Here is a 19,136-nt window from a genome sequence, read left to right as displayed (position 1 = left end):
ATCCGGTTGGAACCGGATCGGATCTCGGATCCGGATCCGGATTTGGTTGTGTCCGGTTCTTGGCGTGTCCGGTTCCGGATCGGGTCTTCGGATCGGATCTAGATCCGGTTTTTTTGCCCATCTCTGATCACACGTACACCTCTCCAACTTGATTTCCTTTATATGCGGTCAAACTAGACTACCAAATCAAATTACCTAAAACTTAGACCAAAAGATAAACATAGCATAAATGATAAATAATAAACACTTATCATATCTAAAACACTTAGCCATAGTAACGTGAAATAATAATCACCGAAACATGACTATCAATTGCATCCATATACGTAAACAACCGATTAATCCAACAATCATCCCCTTAATCGGTTTATCTGCACCAATCGTTCACCACACTTGTAACATACACCGCGGCTCTCCCCGGACTCACCACCATCTCGGCTCTTCCCGGACACCAGACCTCATCCTCGGTCACGCCCATAGCCATCTCGGTTTGAATCTCTATAGCCACTATGTCTACAACGGTGTATCTTCTCCTTTTGAATCAATCTTTTGATGGTGACCAAAACTTGATCCTTCGTGTTTACCATCCTTCAAATTTTCTGCACATCCAAGGTTTGATAATCGAGTAAAACGCTTTTGAAAGTATCACCTGCAACCACCTTTTGATACCTTTCTTCTTCGGTTTATAGACTTCGATCAAAACCTTTACTGGCTGCTTACATTCCTCTGTTCTTGGATCAAAAATCTGGGTTAACAAGCCCACTGATTTAGGCCTTAATCATGACTTGTTTCTCTGCTACCCTTTTGATCTCCTAGAACATGAACCTACACTCCCACTTCAATCGAACCTAAGCTCTTGATACCAATTGTTGGGACACAGGTCCCTTAATACTCACAATTACAAAACAAAAATATATATGATGTTAACCAATATTATTTGGACGTAAAAGTGAAAGCAAAAAATACAGTAGACTACATTGCTTTTACTTCGGTTAAAATTTTATTCACAAAACAACGGCTTTATATATAGCCAAGTACTAGAAAGGTGGGGCATTGAAATAGCAGCCAACTAACTCACATTCATCACACGTACACCTCTCCAACTTGATTTCCTTTATATGCGGTCAAACTAGACTACCAAATCAAATTACCTAAAACTTAGACCAAAAGATAAACATAGCATAAATGATAAATAATAAACACTTATCATATCTAAAACACTTAGCCATAGTAACGTGAAATAATAATCACCGAAACATGACTATCAATTGCATCCATATACGTAAACAACCGATTAATCCAACAATCATCCCCTTAATCGGTTTATCTGCACCAATCGTTCACCACACTTGTAACATACACCGCGGCTCTCCCCAGACTCACCACCATCTCGGCTCTTCCCGGACACCAGACCTCATCCTCGGTCACGTCCATAGCCATCTCGGTTTGAATCTCTATAGCCACTATGTCTACAACGGTGTATCTTCTCCTTTTGAATCAATCTTTTGATGGTGACCAAAACTTGATCCTTCGTGTTTACCATCCTTCAAATTTTCTGCACATCCAAGGTTTGATAATCGAGTAAAACGCTTTTGAAAGTATCACCTGCAACCACCTTTTGATACCTTTCTTCTTCGGTTTATAGACTTCGATCAAAACCTTTACTGGCTGCTTACATTCCTCTGTTCTTGGATCAAAAATCTGGGTTAACAAGCCCACTGATTTAGGCCTTAATCATGACTTGTTTCTCTGCTACCCTTTTGATCTCCTAGAACATGAACCTACACTCCCACTTCAATCGAACCTAAGCTCTTGATACCAATTGTTGGGACACAGGTCCCTTAATACTCACAATTACAAAACAAAAATATATATGATGTTAACCAATATTATTTGGACGTAAAAGTGAAAGAAAAAATACAGTAGACTACATTGCTTTTACTTCGGTTAAAATTTTATTCACAAAACAACGGCTTTATATATAGCCAAGTACTAGAAAGGTGGAGCATTAAAATAGCAGCCAACTAACTCACATTCATCACACGTACACCTCTCCAACTTGATTTCCTTTATATGTGGTCAAACTAGACTACCAAATCAAATTACCTAAAACTTAGACCAAAAGATAAACATAGCATAAATGATAAATAATAAATACTTATCATATCTAAAACACTTAGCCATAGTAACGTGAAATAATAATCACCGAAACATGACTATCAATTGCATCCATATACGTAAACAACCGACTAATCCAACAGATTAGACCAACCTGGTTAGGTCAATTAATTATTGACCAACTCTCACTTATTTGCATATGAGCTCTTAATTTTATAAGCTTTGCAATTGCAATCGCAATTTGCAATATGTTCCTTTTTAGTCCCGAACTATCAATTACTCATCAACACAAGTATAAAATCGTATAACACAAATATTAACAGTAACTAAGATCACTCACCATACTAAACAGCATTACTGGGTTTTTGTACTAAATTTTAAGATTCCCATAACTGTAATCGGGATTTCGGGGTTTACTGTTACGATTATGGGTGTCGTGATTTACATTGAAGCCAAAAGAAGGTTGAAAGTTACAGCACATTGATAATGGAACGGATATCACATGGTACGAATTCGTTCTTCTTTTTTTGTAACTTCATTTTGTTAGGATTGATTGAATTCATTTTGTTGTGTGTTAATGAATATGGCTTAAAGTGAATTTGGGATAAAGTAAAAGCAAAGAACACAATTCGATTCATTAGATATGAAGACATGATAAATCGAGTTGGAAAAGGAGACTGTGTTTTGTTTCTGTTTCTTTTACAAGCTTGTGATTTACTGCATATATATGAGAATAAATGTTCTCCTTTTTGCTTTCTCCCGTTTTGCAATGTGAAGTACATGGAAAATTATTCATATTATACCATTTTGTTATTGTTAATTGACTAACCGATTAGCTCCAACAATCACCCCCTTAATCCGTATCATATAACGTGGCTTTTTTACTTAATCGGTTTGTTCATGCACTCGTATCATATAACGTGGCTTTTTTACTTAATCGGATTGTTCATGCACTCGTATCATATAACGTGGCTTTTTTACTCGGACCCGTTCATTAACATCTCGAATTTTCCCGGACATCTGACCTCTTCCCCTGGTCACGTCCAAAGTCACCCCGATATGAACCGCCACTGCCACAATGATCACACCCGTGCCACCCGGTCTGATACCATCTGTAGGATCGTTTAAGGTCCACCACCATGTACAACATATAAGCTCATGAGTTCCACATTTCTCTAAAACCAATTGGTGATAGAGGGAGGTTCCCCTAAGCTTATATACAAGCATTTATTTCTTTCTACTTCCGATGTGGGACACACAAACCGATTAGCTCCAACCTTAGTAACCTGTTTTAGTTTTCTACTTGTCTGATTTTGACTTGATATAGATTACTAGTGATATTCAATACATGAATGGATGGATATGTGGATTTGTGTATAGTTAGCAGCTTCTAGATGTTTGTTCCTTAGAGTATGTTAAGAATATTGTAACACAATTATTTTGACTGTTAGGATAATATGGTGTCTTGCTTACAAATTAAGTCTGACATTAGTTAGTCATTCTTTTCAATGATTGGTTTTTGTTACGTGTTGCTTTGAATTTAGAAAAGCATTTCCTAGAGGTTAAGACTTAAGTTTTAGGGATTTTGTTATGTGCTTGACGGGGTGGTTGTCAAGCTGATCATTAAGACTCGGAAAGGTAAATCAGTTGTTGGGTAGTTGGTTCGGGCGTTTCCAATTTGATTTTTAGACTTTTATTTAGAGTTGGTTTCGAATTGGTCTTTTGTATTAGCTCTTATAGTTATTTATGTTTCAGAATCGTTGTATTGTTTAGGATGCCCAAGGCTCGGGTTTGGTTAGCATTTGCACATTGTTTTGTGGTTAGAGTTCGTTTACTACTTTCAAACCTTGCAGTGTTTTTTGGTTTCGATTGTACCTCTGTTCGTCTTTTTATCTTCTAATGACAAGTCTTCGCTATGATGTTATCATTATTTTAGCCAAAAAAAAAAAAAAAAAAAGAGAGAGAAGCTTTCAAGAAAGTAAAATATGGCCCACAGAAGTTTAGGTTGCTACATTTTTTTTTTTTTTTTTATTTTTTTTTTTTTTTTAAACAATAGGTTGCTACATTGATACCCTGAAAATGTGTATGCAATTTGTATGTATGGTGCAAGTGTACTTTGTACCTAGTGGTAAATAGAGTTTCTAGAGTTAAAATAGTGGATGCTAAATGTCACTATGCTTATTGTTTGTTCATCGTTTCTATATTTCAAATACGGAGAGAGACAAGATCATGTTTGTACATTGTTGAAAAACAAGCATGGAATAGGGTGGGGGACTTTAATAATTCATAATAATAATAATAATAATTATAATTATAATTATATTACATAAAATGAACCAGCAAACCAAATGGAACATTTTTGGTATGACCCAAATGAATATCTGTTGATTCCATTATATACAAATACATTTATAAAGAAAACGAAAGTCGGATCATCCAGTTTTAAGTTAAGTTTTAATGTATATAATACAATATTAACTGATCTTTTAGGTCTCATTTACGGTAATCCCATGAATTCCACTTCAATAATTGCTTACTGATATCAGTTAAGGACTTAAGGGTTATGTTGCTTAAAGTTTGGTTGTATGTGATAGAGATTTGCCTAAGTTAAAGTAAATGTGTTTTTTTGATTATCAGATTTATAATTAATAACCGCTTGGATTTTGATTGTTGAAGTCTTAGTATGGGTTTGTTTGTAATTTGATTTACTGATTACTGATTACTGATATAGTAATAGTAATATATCTGAGTAAGAATCTCTAAATTCTTCAACTTGAGTAGTTTCTGCATGACTGTACCTCACATGCTGAACACATTTATTTATAGGATCAAGCAAAGTATCTATATGGATATATGATTGTTGCTTTTATTAATAAGACGTGAATATATTGATATTCATAAACTTTTGAATATATATATATATATATATATATATATATATATATATATATATATATATATATATATATATATATATGGGCAGGATCAATGAGGAAGTAACCAATCGGGGAGAAGCGGGGGGAAGCAAAAAATTTTTTTTTTTTTCGTTTTTTTTGGAATTTTTTTCCGGCATCAAGATCACACAAAAATATGAACATTTAGAAGAGACACTTCGTGATGAATGTCATTATTTAGGCGGGAAAACGATCGACAAAAATAACATTCAAGATAATATTGTTCGTGAAGAATATGAACGTCTTTTTTTCATGTTTTGTGAAGTAAAATTTAGCCCGATTTAGAGTTTAGGGTTTAGGGTTTAGGGTTTGGTGTTTTGGGTTTATTCCATAAACCCAAAACACCAAACCCTAAACTCTAAACCGTTCGTGTTAAAAACTCAATCTAAATCCTAAATCTAAACCCTAAACCCTAAATTTCTAAACCCTAATATCTAAACCCTATAAACCCTAATATCTAAACCCTAATATCTAAACCCCAATAGTTAAAACCTCAACATATGCTCGAAAAACACGATAATTGTTATATATTACTTCTTCGAGCGTTTTCCCGCCAAAAAAAAAATATTTATCACAAAGTATCTCTACTAAATGTTCATATTTTCATCTCATCTATAATGTTCGTGAACAAAGTTTTTTTAAAAAACAAAAAAAAAGAAAAAGTTTTTGCTTCCCCCCGCTTCCCCCCGAATGGTTACTTCCCTCTTGATCCTACCCCTATATATATATATATATATATATATATATATATATATATATATATATATATATATATATATATACACACACACACACACTAATGAAATGACCCGTGGCGGAATCACGAGTTTGTTTAAACGAAACAGTTTAATGATAAGTATTAAGTGAATGTAAATCCTAAAGTTATTTAGTTTTATAACCCGTGGAACCACATAGTCCGACTAAGAAACTCGTCAGCTGAACATTTCATCAAACACCTAAAATGCATATTTAACAATTCAAATTCAATCATAAGAGATAATATTGGTTGCCATTTTAATTTAAAAGTGTAAATTAAAATATAAATGTACAATTGGTTTCCTTCTACCTAACTTTTATACCTTCTCGTACTCAATTCAAAATAATTAATTAAAATTATTTAAAATTATTTAATTTTAATAATTAAAATAATTATTAATAAGATTTAATAATAATAATTAATTAATAAGATTTAATTTTAAGTCAAAATTATTTAGATTAATGACATCACCCAATGACCCGTGAAACTAATGGTTTGTTTAAACGAAATAGTTTAATGATAGGTATTAAGTGAACGTAAATGCTAACGTTATTTAGTTTAATGAACCGTGGAACCACATAGTCCGACTAAGAAACTTGTCAGCTGAACATTTCATCAAACACCTAAAATGATATTTAACAATTCACATCCAATCATAAAAGATAATATTGGTTGTCATTTTATTTTAAAATTATAAATTAAAATATAAATGTAGAATTTGTTCCTTTTGCTAACTTTTGTACCTTCTCGTACTAAATTCAAAATAATTATTTAAAATTATTTAAAATTATTTAATTTTAATAATTAAAATAATTATTAATAAGATTTAATAATAATAATTAATTAATAAGATTTAATTTTAATTCAAAATTATTTAGATTAATGACATCACCCACCATGCTTAGATTTTTTTTTTTTTCTTAATAAAGGAATTAGTCTAATAATGACATCATCGTCTTAGCAATATAATAGAAACTATATATATATATATATATATATATATATATATATATATATATATATATATATATATATATATATATATATATATATATATATATATATATATATATATATATATTTATCAAGATGGAAGTAACCAATCGGGGGGAAGCTTGGGGAAGCAAAATTTTTTTTTTTTTCATTTTTTGAAAAAACTTTGTTCACGAACATTATAGATTGGATGAAAATATGAACATTTAATAAAGACACTTTGTGATAAATGTTTTTATTTTGACGGGAAAACGCTCGAAGAAGTAATATATAACAATTATCGTGTTTTTCGAGCGTATGTTGAGGTTTTAGATATTAGGGTTTAGATATTAGGGTTTATAGGGTTTAGATATTAGGGTTTAGAAATTTAGGGTTTAGATTTAGGATTTAGATTGAGTTTTTAACACGAACAGTTTAGAGTTTAGGGTTTAGGGTTTGGTGTTTTGGGTTTATGGAATAAACCCAAAACACTAAACCCTAAACCCTAAACTCTAAATCGGGCTAAATTTTACTTCACAAAACATGAAGGAAAAAAAACGTTAACATTCTTCACGAACAATATTATCTCTAATGTTATTTTTGTCGATCATTTTCTCGCCAAAATAATAACATTCATCACGAAGTGTCTTTTTTAAATGTTCATATTTTCATCCAATCTATAATGTTCGTGAACAAAGCTTTTACAAAAAACGAAAAAAAAAATTTGCTTCCCCCGATTGGTTACTTCCCCATTGATCTTGCCCATATATATATATATATATATATATATATATATATATATATATATATATATATATATATATATATATATATATATATATATATATATATATATATATAGTGGACCAATCGAGGGATAAACACTGAATGGGGTACAAACGGGATAAGTAAAATTTCAAATTTTTTTTTTTTTATAAAAAAAACGATCCTTTAATATGCAAATAGAAGAAAACGAAAAAATTTTAAAAAGTTTTTTAACAAAATCGTTCGAAAATCGATGATGAATGGTAAACATCGATGATTAATGGTAAAAATTGATGATGAATGGTAAAATTAACCATTCATCTGGTTAATTTATCATTCATTTTTATTCGCGATGAATGATAAAATTAATCAATGCTAAAAAAAAGCAGATGAATGGTTAATTTAACCATTCATCTGTTTATGATGAATGATAAAAAAACAGATGAATAGTTAATTTAACCATTCATCTGGTTTTTTTTTAGCATTGATTAATTTTATCATTCATCGTAAACAAGATGAATGATAAATTAACCCGATGAATGGTTAATTTTACCATTCATCATCGATTTTTGAAAGATTTTGAACTTTTTTTTTATGAAAAAAATTGATTACAGGTGCATTTTAATGCAGATTTATGAATATAAAAAAAAATTCAAATTTTTTTTTTATTTTGCTTATCCCGTTTGTACTCCTTTTAAGCTTATCCATGGATCGTGCCCATATATATATATATATATATATATATATATATATATATATATATATATATATATATATATATATATATATATATATATATATATATATATATATATATATATATAAGCTTAGCAAATAGAGAGTCCATATAATATTGAGTTACTAATTACAAATGGTTTATACCGATTTTAAGAAATTAAGTTAATACAAAAATGTAAATAAAGATAAAGAAAGACCACTGATTCCAAAACTGTGATTCAGTTTTCACTCGATCCTTTTCGTGTACGAGTTGTAGCATATTTTTTGACATCAACTCAATCTCTTAAATAGTCTCTCAATCAATATATCTCTTTGTTCTTCAAAACACTAACCTGCATTCCTATTACATGTCTACATAAAGTAAGTTGTTTGTTACCCACACCACACATACCATTGTTTGCCACGAAGTCTTCCCATATATATATAATCTATAACTCATATTATAGTCCACTGTGTTCTTATGGATATTGCCGAGTTTTATTTAAGAGATTTAAGCCGGTTATGTGAACCGCTTAGCTACCCATTAACACCTGCAGGTGTTAAGAAGGTCAGAGAAAGTTATAATGAAGCTAAGTTTAATGCCTCCTATGCACCACCACTAATATATGCGTCATATCTGGGACTTGAACCCTTAGTCAAAGCCTTCATAGAATGTGCAAAACAAACCAATATGAATCTTCACACTGGTGAAATGGGAAAAGTTCAGGAGTTCTTGTGGCTCACCCATAACACCGGTGAAACAGCATTTGACGTGGCAATTGAAAAGAATAATGTTGAGATAGCAAAGCTATTGTTGAAGAATGCCTCTTTAGAGTGTTTAATATCAGAGAGGAATTATCTGGGACAACTTCCAATTTCCTTGTTATCTGATTCTAAGTATGATGGGTTCATTTTTGACATCTTAGAAAAGGCTATAGAAAGGGAGGTGTATCCACCAACCTCATCAATAGTAATACCCATTGACGACCATCGACAACAAGGTATATATATGTATGTAGTGGTTTAATCCATGCCTAAGCAACTTTAGTGGTTACGTGGGGATAAGCAAAATCAAAAAAAAAAAAAAAAAAAAATTTAATTTTTTTTAGATTCATAAATATGCATCAAAATGTTTTCCTAATCTATGTTTTTATAAGCCAAAAACATTCGAAATCGTTAAAAAATCGATGATGAATGATAATAATCGTGGTGAATGATTAATTTATCATTCATCTAAATAGTGATGAATGATAAATTAATCATTCATCAATCAATATATATATATATATATATATATATATATATATATATATATATATATATATATATATATATATATATATATATATATATATATATATATATATGGGCAGGATCAATGAGGAAGTAATCAATCGGGGGGAAGCAAAATTTTTTATTTTTTTTCCTTTTTTTGAATTTTTTTTTTTTCCGGCATCAAGATCACACGAAAATATGAACATTTAGAAGAGACACTTCGTGATGAATGTTATTATTTAGGCGGGAAAACGATCGACAAAAATAACATTCAAGATAATATTGTTCGTGAAGAATATGAACATTTTTTTTCATGTTTTGTGAAGTAAAATTTAGCCCGATTTAGAGTTTAGGGTTTAGGGTTTGGTGTTTTGGGTTTATTCCATAAACCGGGCTAAATTTTACTTCACAAAACATAAGAAAAAAAACGTTCATATTCTTCCCGAACAATATTATCTTGAATGTTATTTTTGTCGATCGTTTTTCCGCCTAAATAATAACGTGTCTTTTCTAAATGTTCATATTTTCGTGTGATCTTGATGCCGGAAAAAAGAATTCCAAAAAGAACGAAAAAAAAATTATTTGCTTCCCCCCGCTTCCCCCGATTGGTTACTTCCCCATTGATCCTGCCCCTATATATATATATATATATATATATATATATATATATATATATATATATATATATATATATATATATATATATATATATATATATATATATATATATATATATATATATATATATAGTGGTAGGATCAAAGGGGAAGTAACCAATCGGGGGGAAGCGGAGGGAAGTAAATAATTTTTTTTTTCGTTTTTTTAAAAAAGTTTGTTCACGAACATTATAGATTAGATGAAAATATGAACATTTAATAAAGACACTTTGTGATAAATGTTTTTATTTTGGCTGGAAAACGCTCGAAGAAGTAATATATAACAATTATCGTGTTTTTCGAGCGTATGTTGAGGTTTTAGATATTAGGGTTTAGAAATTTAGGGTTTAGGGTTTAGATTTAGGGTTTAGATTTAGGATTTAGATTGAGTTTTTAACACGAACGATTTAGCGTTTAGGGTTTAGGATTTGGTGTTTTGGGTTTATGGAATAAACCCAAAACACCAAACCCTAAACCCTAAACTCTAAATCGGGCTAAATTTTACTTCATAAAACATGAAGAAAAAAAACGTTCACATTCTTCACGAACAATATTATCTTGAATGTTATTTTTGTCGATCGTTTTCCCGCCTAAATAATAACATTCATCACGAAGTGTCTTTTCTAAATGTTCATATTCTCGTGTGATCTTGATGCCGGAAAAAATATTCCAAATAAAAACAAAACAAAAAAAATTGCTTCCCCCCGCTTCCCCCGGTTGGTTACTTCCCCATTGATCCTGCCCCTATATATATATATATATATATATATATATATATATATATATATATATATATATATATATATATATATATATATATCAAAGGGCCTTTGGTCTATCGGTATCGTGTGTGTGACTCATGGTTTCCATTTATCTATACATGGTCATTTATTTTATCGGCATTAGACTGATCCATGTACTTACATTTACGTTTACAGGATCATTGGTTTACAATGAGGCAACAATGTCTCCATTATCATACCCCGTGTCACACAAAAATGGTGATGGAATTAGTACTGAATTGTGTATGCGCAGTCTTGATTCTGGCCTAATTGAGGTGACTCCTAACAAGAACACAATTCTTCACCTTGTATCTGAGTGGGGGAATGTGAATTATGTAAAGGAAATTCTAAAAAATCACTCTTCTTTGTTATATCGTCGCAATTCTGAAGGGGAGACAGCGGCTTATGTTGCTGCAAGGGAGGGACATGTCGATATTCTTGCAATTATGATTAATTATTTCAAAAATAAAAAGGACGATATTGAGCTACTTGTCACAAGGGACATGGATAAAGATACAGCATTACATATTGCGATAAGAAATCATCACGTGGGAGTAGTGTTTTGGTTAATGTTTGAAATTCCCCAACTAATAAATTGTGTGAATGATTATAGTATGATCCCGCATTTTCTTGCTGCTGAAAGAGGATTTGAACATATTTTAGAAAACGTCATTTCTAAGTGTAACCTTCTAGATGTTACAACAAGAAATGGCAAAACAACGTTACATGCAGCAGCCGTTTTTGGATCAGAAGGTAATTTTGACTTACGAAATTACATTGCACGTATTATGATGTTTGCATGAGTATCTAGGAACAGAATATCTAACTTAGTTATGAAATCACCAAGAGAAAAAACCTAATATCCCATCAAGATAATCATGACTGTTTCCAACCCTTCCCTGACCACCCCAAGATTCGAACGAGACCTCTTGCAAGGATGTCAGGGTTCCAACCACTGGGCTACCTTAGCAATATGAGTAGACCTCTTGCCGTCCGAATTTTATAGACTTAACTTTCTGAAGCAATATGAAATCTGACATTGATGTGTACAGTTCTTTAATAATTTACCTAAAATAGCTTCCTTCCACCTTCGCTTAGAGCCAACCACATTTTAATAATGAAAAGCTTGTCGACAACATATTTTAAATAGAGTACAATAAAACCTAACTAAACCTTAGAGCTAAACTCTAACGGGTTGTAAATCCACAAATTGTACTTGAGCTAAATCTAATCCATCATCTATCACTCTATCAGCTCAAATGTGGCTTGAACAAATTAATGTTTGGTGATTTTAGTGTGATCCAACATATCATATGGTGGTCTATTGGATTTGCTAGGTTGAGAGTGGAAGCTATCTCTAACACTCTATAACGGATTTGGAGTGTGTGGGGTACACATCCGTCAAAGGGTTAAAGATATAGCTTGAGTTGGGATTAGTTTGTAAGAGTGCAAATTAAAAGGTGGATGTCAAGGGTAATATGTGCCGCATCTGTTTAAGATGCGCCGCATTTATGAAAGGTGCGCCACACCAAATGGGTCAATGACCCGCACTTCTAGTCATGTTGGGATCCTTTCATTAACATAACATTTAAGGAGTGAAAATGCACCGCATTTTAGGTTCATACGAGCGCATTTTGTTCAGTTCTGCAGAAATTGGTGCAACTCTTGCCCAAACGTTTTGCAACGCTTCACAAAGAGTTGATTATTATTCTTGGACGTATTTGGACTTGTTTAAAGGCTTTATTAGGGTCCTAATGCACCCCTTTAAACAAGTGCATAGCCTAGAGTTGTGACTATTGATCTTTGAAAGGTTGCAACTTTTAATTGCACATATTGACCCATTATAAATACAAGACATCTTGTGTTGGTGAAAGGTTCCAAAAAAAATTCCTTTCTTAATCACTTTCAACACTAGCTCAGTGGTACCCGATGCCTTTGATCCCTGGGCTCACAGTGGGGGAAGGTTTGACACAAGGAAGGCGCAAGTTCGATTCTCAGTCTGGGCGTTCCGCATGGAATTATTTCTCCTCCGGGGGAATTTGTGAAGTGTTTTCGGGGGTCTAGCTAGCTGGGGTAAAAATTGCTCTTGCCGCCACTGTGGGTACTGGGAGGAGGTACTTTTCCGGCACAGGTCTCTTTCGGGGTGGGATTGGTGGGTGCTACGGCACACAGGATTAGCGTGTCCCTGCCATATATACACGTTTTGACACAACACTCTAAAACTTCCAGATTTATTTTCTACAATTGCAAGGATCAATTCTCTTTTGTACAAGAAAGTTGATCATACTAGTCTTATCCCAATATTGATTTCGTGCAACCCGTGTCCAATTGGGTCGAAATACTTTATTGAGAAAGTATTCACACGATTTAGATTTGCAACCCAAAACCCAATAATCCTCATTTTTAATAATTAATGATACAACAACACAACAACAACAACAATACCCAATCCCGCGCAAGCAGAGTATGGGGGAGGTGAGATGTAGACAATCCTTCCTCTAGCCTAGAATAAAAGAGGAGTCGTCTCTCTACCCACGGGTTGGGAGAAAATCCCACCCACCGAAAGAGAAAGTCATCCCCCTCTCTACTCCAGGGTAGAGAAATTGCTTCCGAGGGGACCTCAGACCAAAAAAAAAAAAAACGCCATGGAAACGGTGGGATCCAATTTTCATGGGTTTCAAAAACCTGCCTGGGGTTCAATTTAGGCTCCACGCGGCAGTCAAGTCGCCAATAAGTCGACGCTTGTTGTTGCCTCGATAAATAGAGCCAGAAGTCGTTTAAAAAGAACTCAAAAGGCATGCCAGGTGGAAGTTGTTGCGCAAGCAAAGAGCCAACCACCCGTGACAAACCAAACACCACTCATGCACCTTTACGGTAGACATCCCCGAAACCACACAACTAAGTGAAAACCAACCAAGCTCAGGGGCAAGGAGGATCATCCTCAGCCATAGTGGCCAACGATGCGAGGTAATAATTAATGATCTATCTTGGATTTTATCTCAGCTTGTATATCGATTGTGATGCGTTATTCAAAAGATCTACTCTATAAGCAAGATGAACGTGGTTGGACGCCATTGTTTTATGCTATTTACCACAATAATTCATCAGCAACAGGCACTCTACTAGATGCAGACTGCTCCATCGGGTACAAAATGTTGAACGAGGATGACATATCTACTTCTCCCATTCACTTTGCAGTTAGCCTAGGTGATTGTGAAACAATGAAAGTTCTCATATCTAGATGTCCTGGATGCTTAGATATTACTTGTGGAAATGGAAAAAACATTCTTCACTTTGCTATCGAAAACAAGAAATATGAAGTTATCAAATTCATGTTTAGCTGTGAATTATTTACACGCCTTATCAACAAAAGAGATGGTGATGGGGATACTCCTATTCATTCTTTCATGAAATCTGACATTGAGATGATGGAAGCCATAATAGATTCTAGGGTTAACATTTATGCCCTAAACAATGAAAATCGCACTCCTTTAGATGTAGCATCCTCAGACGAAAAAAGAAAAAGATTGTTGAAGGTATTCCTTTTCTCTAAGTCAATATTCGGTAATCATATCCGTTTTTCTACTCAAGAGCAACCAACTTATACTAGAAATATAAGATAGTTTTTGACAATCCAAAATTAATTTTTACTCCACTATTGTACAGTATATATTTATTTATATAAACTCACTTTTAAAGACACCTTTATATTAATGAAATATTGAAATATGAAGTGTTTGATGTACAGCATTCCATCCTGGAAATGAGATAAAAAATTCTCTCTCTTTTTTTTTTTTTTATACTTTGATAGGATTTAACAAAATTATTATGCAGGGCATAGGAAATGTTAGAGGCATAGGTAATCAAACAAGAGTCTTGCTCCCTGTAATAAGCTTGAGTTCCAGATTTGATGAATATCTGCGTCAAACAGAAGAAAAGAAGCGTAAAGAAGAAGAACTGAAACTGAGAGAACCCCCGAAAAAAGGATTTGAACCATATTTTAAGATTGTGGATAATCTTGTTTTGGTGGCTACTCTTATAGCAACAGCAACCTTTGCAGGTATTTATTCAGTGCCAGGTGGTTTTGACAGCAATGAAGGTTCGAATCAAGGAAACCCTATTCTACTTAGAAAAGCCGCATACAAAGCATTTATCGTCACTAATACTATCGCATTCTCTTGCTCTTGCTCCATTCTAATCGGATATACCTGGATGCTACTCTATCGTTGTGGTAGTAACAAAACCCGTGATTACAAAATCCGTGCATCTATTATAGAGAGATTAGAGATTATGTACTCTCTTACAGGGGTTGCCTTGATTTCAATGTCAATTGCATTTATGACAGGCATATATGTAGTGCTAACACCATCCATAAGTTTGGCAATCTCCTCATGCCTCATGAGCTCATGTATTTTGGTAATGGGGTCGGTGTTTCCTAAAGTTGTTGCGAGGTTAATTGAGTACGTAGGGGACGAGTTACAAGACTTAATCTATTTTGTTATCGAGAAGATGAAATAATTCTTAATAGACAAAATTGCCTAAATCATCCCTGTGCTAATTCTTTTTTGCTCTTTATCCCCCTGTGTTAGTTTGTTAGAAGGCATAAAAAATAAAATTGATGAGTACCCATTATACTAAGATAAGAGAGAGAACGGTGGTTATGTACTTTCTTACAAGGATGCCTTGATTGAACCGTGCTAACACCATCATCTATAGGTTTGGTAATCTCCTTGTGCTTGATGAGTTTAATCATTATGGTATTTATGTCTTTCTTTCCCAGAAAAGTTGCAGGTGTAATAAGAGAGTTTTATCTTGAAATAATGTTGTTTAAGGAAAAGATAATGCCTCATCTCATTCCAATGTACTAGAATAAAAATAAAAAAAAATGTGTGCCTTGTGATTTGTTTTAGTAATGCAAAAGATAAGATTTTATGTCTTCAATTTTAGTTTCTCTCTCTCTCTCTCTCTCTCTCTCTCTCTCTCTCTCTCTCTCTCTCTCTCTCTCTCTCTACATATATACATAAATATTTTAACAGTTAGTAATACAAACATCACAACCGTTAAAATCATGTACGTTGCATCAGCAAGCATAAACACCACCATTACGCCAACCATCATTCTATACCTTAAAAGAGAGTTTTTATTAGGTATAAATAAATCTAAAACCCATTTTCTAACCATTAGATCAAAAAAAGACCTCCTAATACCCTTTGATCCAATGACTAAAATTACTTCCACAAAATTATTAGCTAATAAATCAATTATTTGTCATTAACTTCCCAAATTACCCTCATAGTAATTACTCCGCATAATTAATCCCGACGTTACAATCATTACCCCAACACAGATTTATCACCTTCACCTCATTCTTTTCTTTAACCTAAATTCTTTTTCTTTAACCCAGTTTTATCATCCTTGCCCCACTCTTTCAAATCATGTTGGCATTGAATCGATTTGCTGGTGACTAAATGACAGTGCATCTCTTCAAAGTATAGGGTTACAATGATTTGATTTCACCTCTTTTAATTTTTATCAGATGAATCTGAAAAGTTAGGGTTTTTCCTTTAGTCGTTTGTTGTGATTTGATTGACCACAAAATTGTACCTCTATTGGTCCTGTTGTTGATGGTTGTACAATCTCCGCCAGTCCCCGCTGTGTTTCCACCTGATTCATGCATATTTTACCACGGGGTTTAATATGCCTGCTCAACACGTTAGAAGGGTGGGGTTTAAGGATCTTAGAACGAGGCTCTCCGGTCCGGCTACCGTGAATAACCCTGGCCGACATGACGATGTCGGCGGGGTGGCCAAGTGATTAAGTCCACCTTCGATAGCGATCGCTGATCAGAAGGCCCCAAATAAGGTTGTAGGTGCTAGTTTAATGAAGAACTAACATGTTAACCTTGAAGAGACGAAGAATGATGCTTAATTACTTAAGGCGTGTAGCAGATGGTAGTTACGTAATGTGATGATGTTTAGAATGACAGTTAGGGTTTGTATATATAGGCAAACCTTAATTCTAGAACCATCCGAGATAATGGCAATCCTTTCCATAACAAACTCCCCCGAATCACGGATGTAATTATGGAAAAGATATTCACTTGATAGCCAAGTAATCGTTGTTCCGGGAACAAAGGCATTAGATACGAATCCGCATACCGCATAACGCACATGAGCACACGCATACGCACCCTAGAGGGTGCCCGCATAGATATGGGGTGCGCATGCAGATTGCGGTATCATTATGTCCCCCCAGTTTGATGTTATATGGCGCAAGACATATGACATTAAACTATTAAGCGGAAAAAACAAGAAAACGGCTAGCATTCAATGTTCCGCGTGCGTTTCGAGGTCATTTAATGCCTGTCACTGTCGCATAAAACCATTCGGCTGACAAGACGTAAAGTGGCAGTTGGCAGGCGCGTGACAGCCACGCGCTCATAGGTAACCATACCCAACTGACATCCACGCGCGCACTTAAAATGCCACCCGTTGATCACGTAACACGTGTACAGCCACGATCAACCCATGACTCCAAATCGTCACTAAAAATAGCCCCAATTCACACACATTTCCATTTTTCAGCTCCAAGCTTCCCCAATACGCTGCGATATTCAATTCCGATCAAATCCTAAATACTCCGGCCACCGTCGAAAGGTTAGTAATTCTCCAACCACTCTATAGAAAATGACTAAGGCTAACGAGACCTATGTAGATAGTGTTAGATCGATTATAGAGCAGAAACACATTGATTACTTAGTCAAACAATACCCACCGTTAGCGAAGTACAATCCGGTGCCACCCTTGTCTAATCAGCGTGCGCACGAGCCACCGGAGAAGAAGGTGGCCATCTACGAACATGCGTTCAAGCACGGCAACTTTAGGGTTCCCCCCTCCGACTTCTTCCTAGGCGTACTAGACCACTTCAGAGTGGGATTAGGGTAACTACACCCTTATGCCATAGGTAAAATAGTACTGTTTGAGATGTGGTGCGTCGCACTCAACAAGGTACCGCTTGTTAAAGTTTTCTGTCATCTATACCGCTTGGCCAATCATCACAAATCCTGGTTCACCTTCTTCGCCCGACAAAATTTCACAAAAACCCCAAATTCGAATGCGGGTAACTGGAAAGAAACGTTCTTTTACATTGACCAAACTGTAGTTGGTACCAATTTTCCGCAAACGCTTATATGGTGCGAGAAGGTGGAGAAGGATGTGAACAAAACCCCGGTCCTTGATGATGAGGAAACAAAGCTATTGGCGGAGTGCGCTAACGCACAGCTGGTGCACCGGTCATACGAGAACGTAATGTTGCGGTTAGGGAAGATCTCCGCACACTGGCCATGGGAAGATGTGCGTCCAGCCATAGTCGGACCGGATGGAAAGGGTAGGAATAGTATGATCACGTACTAACATAACATTTTGCTATTTATATATGCTAACGCATGCGTACATGTTTGCAGAGATGAAGATGAAGAAAGTACTGACTGCGGAGGAGATTGCGGGCATTTCCTTCCGCAAGCAGAATGTGAATGAGCTGTTGGAGCAGGAGAATGTTGGCGAGAATGCACCTGCCACCTCCGGTAATAAGCGCAAGGCCGCCGAAGCCTCCCAACCCCAACTGAAGAAGAAGAAACTCACTCCCAAGCAGAGGGAGGATAAGCGGAACGACAACTTCGTTCCCATCGAACCCCGTTCAGCGGATCTACCTGCCCCATCTTCTGGTAAGAGTTCTGCTTTCACGCATACCGCATACTTAAGTTTGCATTTATTTAACCATTTATTAATACGCAGAGCATGCTGAAGAGACGCATCACACCCCACCGCGGGTCAATCCGGACCTTGAAGCTACCGCCGAGTCAAAGGACAAGACGATACACCTTGACTCTGAGTCTACACTGAAATGTCTCGTTCATATTGATTATAAACGTTCCATATTAATTGATTTCATTGCGAGGTTTTGACCTCTATATGAGACGTTTTTCAAAGACTGCATTCATTTTTAAAACAACCATAACCTTTATTTTATCAATAAAGGTTTTAAAAAAACATTACGTAGATTATCAAATAATGATAATCTAAAATATGTTGTTTACACACGACCATTACATAATGGTTTACAATAGAAATATATTACATCG

General features: G+C 34.5%; 1 protein-coding gene across 1 annotated transcript; it reads left to right on the top strand.

Moving 5' to 3' along the window:
* The first annotated feature begins 8,764 nt into the window (after positions 1-8,764).
* LOC139855330 (protein ACCELERATED CELL DEATH 6-like) lies at positions 8,765-15,802 on the top strand. Its single transcript, XM_071844556.1, has 4 exons — positions 8,765-9,284; positions 11,153-11,749; positions 14,000-14,532; positions 14,831-15,802. Exons 1-4 carry the CDS (start codon positions 8,765-8,767, stop codon positions 15,512-15,514), a joined length of 2,334 nt encoding a protein of 777 aa, XP_071700657.1. The 3' UTR covers positions 15,515-15,802.
* Positions 15,803-19,136: the final 3,334 nt, after the last annotated feature.

This window comes from Rutidosis leptorrhynchoides, chromosome 6 (assembly GCF_046630445.1).
Source record: "Rutidosis leptorrhynchoides isolate AG116_Rl617_1_P2 chromosome 6, CSIRO_AGI_Rlap_v1, whole genome shotgun sequence".
In the NCBI taxonomy this organism is placed as follows: domain Eukaryota; kingdom Viridiplantae; phylum Streptophyta; class Magnoliopsida; order Asterales; family Asteraceae; genus Rutidosis; species Rutidosis leptorrhynchoides.
The sequence above is the reverse complement of the archived record's forward strand: the minus strand, read 5'-3'. Positions and strand labels throughout refer to the sequence as shown.

What these genes read in the sequence shown, in the direction of transcription:
- LOC139855330 (XM_071844556.1), top strand. Translation starts at nt 8,765, where the DNA reads ATGGATATTGCCGAGTTTTATTTAAGAGATTTAAGCCGGTTATGTGAA. An exon ending in AGCCGTTTTTGGATCAGAAG is followed by an intron (nt 11,750 to 13,999) that starts GTAATTTTGACT and finishes ATTTTATCTCAG; the next exon opens with CTTGTATATCGATTGTGATG. An exon ending in AAAGAAAAAGATTGTTGAAG is followed by an intron (nt 14,533 to 14,830) that starts GTATTCCTTTTC and finishes ATTATTATGCAG; the next exon opens with GGCATAGGAAATGTTAGAGG.